This window comes from Dicentrarchus labrax, unplaced genomic scaffold, assembly GCF_905237075.1.
Source record: "Dicentrarchus labrax unplaced genomic scaffold, dlabrax2021, whole genome shotgun sequence".
Classification (NCBI taxonomy): Eukaryota; Metazoa; Chordata; class Actinopteri; family Moronidae; genus Dicentrarchus; species Dicentrarchus labrax.
In genome coordinates this window covers 4,705,215-4,710,016 of record NW_026136722.1, presented here as the reverse complement: position 1 = coordinate 4,710,016, position 4,802 = coordinate 4,705,215, and the positions used below count along the sequence as shown (strand labels likewise).

The 4,802-nt window shown below is 45.8% G+C and overlaps 1 protein-coding gene across 1 annotated transcript; it reads right to left on the bottom strand.

The window, feature by feature from the left end:
• Positions 1-1,152: 1,152 nt before the first annotated feature.
• nfil3-6 (nuclear factor, interleukin 3 regulated, member 6) lies at positions 1,153-4,552 on the bottom strand. The gene is made up of 2 exons (XM_051387316.1): positions 4,213-4,552; positions 1,153-3,348 (listed from the first exon to the last, which is right to left on the bottom strand). Exon 2 carries the CDS (start codon positions 3,238-3,240, stop codon positions 2,035-2,037), a length of 1,206 nt encoding a protein of 401 aa, XP_051243276.1. The 5' UTR covers positions 3,241-3,348; positions 4,213-4,552; the 3' UTR covers positions 1,153-2,034.
• Between the last annotated feature and the right edge of the window lie 250 nt (positions 4,553-4,802).

Genomic DNA, 4,802 nt, shown 5'->3' with positions numbered 1-4,802 from the left:
GAATGAATTCCCCGCCAGCGCTATAATTAAAGCTCTCATGTTCTGAAGGTTTGTGATAGAACTGTTGAGTAATAGCAGACACACCCACTGTCTCTGTCTCTGGCTGTCTGGCTGTCAGGCTGTCTTGCATCCCGCAGGGACCATCGGAGACAAAGCTGCCAAGTGCACAACTCCTCTCTTCACCGCCTGCATTTGTCAGCACTTGTCTGCCAGGCCTTACCCTTGTCTTGTTGTCTTTCACCTGCTCTCTTATTATGCCTTATTATAATTTATTATCTGAAATGATATCCAGGCTCAAATGAGCAATGCGACATTTTAGGTGTTTGCTTTAGATGTTTTCGTTTTATTGCTGTATGCTATTTACAGTAATGTATGTTATGTAACAGTTTGTCATTGATCTGTCGGGGTTCACAGGGGAACTCCGGTGATCTATTATTGCACCTCCAAAGAGTTTGGTGTATTAAAAAAAGAATAGACAAAATCAAAGCAGCAGATGCTGACATATACTGACTTTTGCTCTCTGGTATGGTTCAAGCTCTAAATGGTACACTTCCTCAGACACGCACAACTCAGTAGCACTTCTAGACCTCCCCCCACTGCCTCCTAAATGCCCACTTCTTTCAAACAGAGCAACTCAAGTTTGTGACAGAGGCTTTCTTTTAAAATGTAAGTAAATGGTAAATGGACCTGTACTTGTATAGTTTCTTTCTAGTCTTCCGACCACTCAAAGTGCTTTTACACTACGTGCCACATTCACCCTTTCACACACATTCACTCAGTGATGGCAAAGTCCATTGAACAGAAACTAACATTCATACACATTCACACACCGATGCATGGCATCGGGAGCAATTTGGGGTTCAGTATCTTGCTCAAGGACACTTCGTCATGTGGCACCAGGAACCGGGGATCGAACCCACAACCTTCCAATCAAGGAACGACCCGCTCTGCCTATGAGCCACAGCCGCCCACGAGCTGAAACAACCCTGATTACGTAATTTGGACGTCATCAGGGTCATTTTATCAACCCATAGAGGGGTCCCTCCAGAGCTACTCACAGGTTTCTGCTTGCTGACTAGTAAACCAAACTCAATGTGTAAAATTGGCCCCTTCAAGGTTTCCTCAAGTAATGATCAACTCACCACCATACTGTTGAATCTGTCAAATTTATTTTGAATAAGAAAATGTACAGAAAGACAGCAGACATTAAATTCTTGTCGTCACCTCAGTACAGATAACATGACAATAATAAAACATATTCAAACCGGGCATGAGATGTGAAACACCAAAACAGTACATGTTACAGTGTCTAAAAGGACGTCCTTGACAGTGTGACACATAACAAGTGATGATAAACAAGCCCAACACATTTTTACATGTGAAAACAGATTCAGAACAAACCCTTCTTTTTAGCCTTCAAGACCAATGGAGGTTTGGACAGCCAATCGTTTTATTTCTGTGTGTATTTACTGTCTGTCTCTGCTTGTGTTTACATGTTCTAGCAGACCTGTCTCAGTGGTGGGAAACTTGTGCAGCAAGTCACAACCCCTCTAACAACAAAACTGCAAACACTTCCTCCATCATGGTGCCTTAAAAAACCTGCTGGCTGACTTTCAACTGAATTGAATGTGGCTCCAGAACCTGTTCTCTCTTATTAATGTGAGGCCATTAATTCGATCTTGAATTGTGTAATGATGTCACGTAAACAGTTTTATGTTGTGTGGTTTTTAGTTGTCACAGTGTATGGAGTAGAGGATCTAGTGCACACTTAAATTACAGATAGGACTCCCTGTCTGAGGAACACTGACTGGAGCTGAGTTTAAGTAGTTTTTAAACAGCAGGTTATGAGATGAATGTTTATAGACATTTATTACAATATAGTACAGTATTTAAAATAAAAACAACACATTAGTTTGTTAGACTTGAGAGTTAAGTTTTATCAGTCCTTCTGAGTTTCTAGGCTCGCTCACAGCAAAACTCTGTCTTTAAAAGTCTAGACGTTGGCAAACACTGGCTGGCTCACAGCTCTGGTCCTCAGTTGACTTTGGCCATGAGCTGCTCTGTAAAAAGCTTCTTCAGCTGCGCGACCTCCTCACTCAGAGAGTTGAGCTGAGACTTCAGGTGAGTGTTCTCGTGCTTATACTGGACCTCTGTTTGTCCTTGCGTCAGAGGAGGCTGGAGGTTGCATCCGGCAGTGTTATATTGGGGGGATTGTCTCCCCCTCCTGCCTTCCTCCCCCTCCAGCTGCTGGAGCCAGGAGCCGGTACAGTACCCTCCCGTTTCACCTCCACTCAGTCCTTTAGGGGCCTCTCTTGGACCTGCTGTGGATAGCGCAGGGCTGCGTCTGGCGCTATCCCCTGCAGTGTCGCCCGCATCTCCGCTGCCGGGTGTCTTGAAACGTAGCTTGTGGGGAAGGTTTTTCATTGCCTCGGCTTGGTCCAACCTCTCTGCGCTGAGTCCTACAGTGTGGTGGACATCAGCAGGTGAGTGGTGGAGGTCATAGCCCAGCTCCTCTGCTCTTTGTGGTGATAATTTCCCATGGTCGCTCAGGCGGTCTTCAAAGAAGATCGGGCTGCCCACGCTGGACCCCCCTGGCGTAGAGAACCCGGAGTCCTCTGACATGTTACCAGCATCCCTGGAGACCCTGGTGCTCAACTGGCCCGTGTGGTTGCTTGGATGTGAGGCTGAGGAACTGTGGACGCCTCCGTCCCCTCTGTGGAGATAATAGTGAGGAGTCAAGGTTTGAGCGCTGTGGTGAGGAGCTGTTGTGAGGGGTAGGATAGGGGCATTGGAGGGGTCTTTGACCAGGCCAAAGCGGAACTTGAGGGCCAGCAGCTCCGCCCTGAGGCGAGCGTTTTCCTCCAGCAGAGCCAGGACGCGGCTCTCCAGGACCATGTCGTTCACACGCCGCTTCTCTCGCGAGCGCTTAGCTGCCTCGTTGTTCTTCCTCCTCTTGTCCCAGTAGCCCTCATCCTTCTTGTCAACCGGGATGAACTCGCGCTTGCGCCGGATGCTGGAAGAAGGACTCTCTTTGCGTTTGACGGCAGAGGTGCGACCCAGCAGGGAGCGCGCCAACAGGCTGTTGGAGGTCAGGATGGACACCGCTTCGTCTGTGAAGGACATAGACCCTGCTTCTCCTCCTCCGCCCCCACTTGGAGTCACTGCTGCAGGGGACTCCAGAGCCTGGAGCACAGCCACATCCTGCTGCCCCCTCATCTGTTGAGATTCCTCGTCAAACATCACGCCCGTCAGGGGTCAAGTGACTCTTTCCTGGTTGCTAAGGATGGAGAGAACCGCTGTGTGGTGCTGAGTGCTCGCTGTACTCTCAGGATGAAGCAACAGTGTCACCTAGTGGTTAAAGTGGGAAGGAGAAGAGGGATTTAGTGGTTATGCAAGAGCCATTACAACACAATATTATGTAACCCTATTACATCTCTCCAATAAAACGAGAGCGACTTGTACTATAACCTTGCAAGCCTCATTATACCTTCAATATGCCACAATGTGTGTTGTAAACACAAAGATACTCAGACCAGACTTTTGGCTTTTCTATAAGCATCCAGCACTTGTTTTAAATACAAGATAAAATAAATCTCCATTACAATGCGACAGTAACCTGTTCACATTGTAACCTACATTTACATTTAAGACATAAACTAACATTTATTTGTTCTCCTTGTTATCTTTATTAGGGCAATTAAATAATTCGTCATCGGTTTCCGGTCTGGCCGTTTCACTTGCTTCATCAGCACTGACCCACATGCCTGACAGGGACATGCTGATCTCCTGTCGGCTGCTTTTAAATATCTGAGCTGACCTTCTTACACAGAAAAGCATCACTGGCATTTGAGACTTCAATTTAGATCTACAGGCAATTGAGAGTTGTTGTTTTTTTTTTAAATCTCAACATGTTGCAACTTCCGTCCTTGGTGAACTTTATCTATATTAAAGTAAACCGGCTCTTTTTCTGTAGGCTCGAGCCTAAAATGCAGTATAACAGAAGTTATAAAAGAAGCTAATAAAGCAGATTTTATATGTTACATGTCACATATCTTCTCAATCTTAAATATGCTATATAGACCATTTGACATTTATTTATTATACTTATTCTAACGCTTTCATGTTGTGGTTTCATTTAGCGAGTGGCCATGATTAAAAAAGAAACTTTTGAAAGAAATAAATCAAAATCTGTATTTAAAAGAATCATTTTACCTCTGAAGATTGATCAGTTTTCTGCTCCGATGCGCATGAGTCCTCCGCCTCTTCCAAACGTCTCCTTGTCCGGTTCAGGAAGAAGCGCTTTTATCGGTCTCCCTCTCTGGTTTAACACCGCAGTTCCACTCAGCGCTGTTAACGTTACTTAATATTATCATCGGTGTGGCGCACCTCCACTCTGCTCCACTTGGAATAGCGCAGCTCCTATTTGTAACGTTGAGTTCAGCTCAGGACGGTCCCTATCCTCACTTGAACCAGCGGGGCCCGTTTTGTGTGTGTGTGTGTGTGTGTGTGTGTGTTTGTGTTTCTGAGACCGCCCCCCACCCCCTCTGCCATCCAAAGGAAAGCTCCTATCGGCTCTCACATAGCATAGCAGTTCAGGCATCATCATCATCATCATCATCACCATCGTCATCATCTCACCTCCCTAGCCCCGCCCCCTATGACAGGATAATCTTCCCATAACAATTAGATAATGTTGCGCCTCTCTTTCTCTCCCATAAAGATGCACTTACTGTGAGTCAGTCTTGCAAAATAAGTATATAACTCAGTCGGCCTGTATAACTCATAGTATAAACAGTGAGCTG

What these genes read in the sequence shown, in the direction of transcription:
- nfil3-6 (XM_051387316.1), bottom strand. Translation starts at nt 3,240, where the DNA reads ATGTTTGACGAGGAATCTCAACAGATGAGGGGGCAGCAGGATGTGGCT.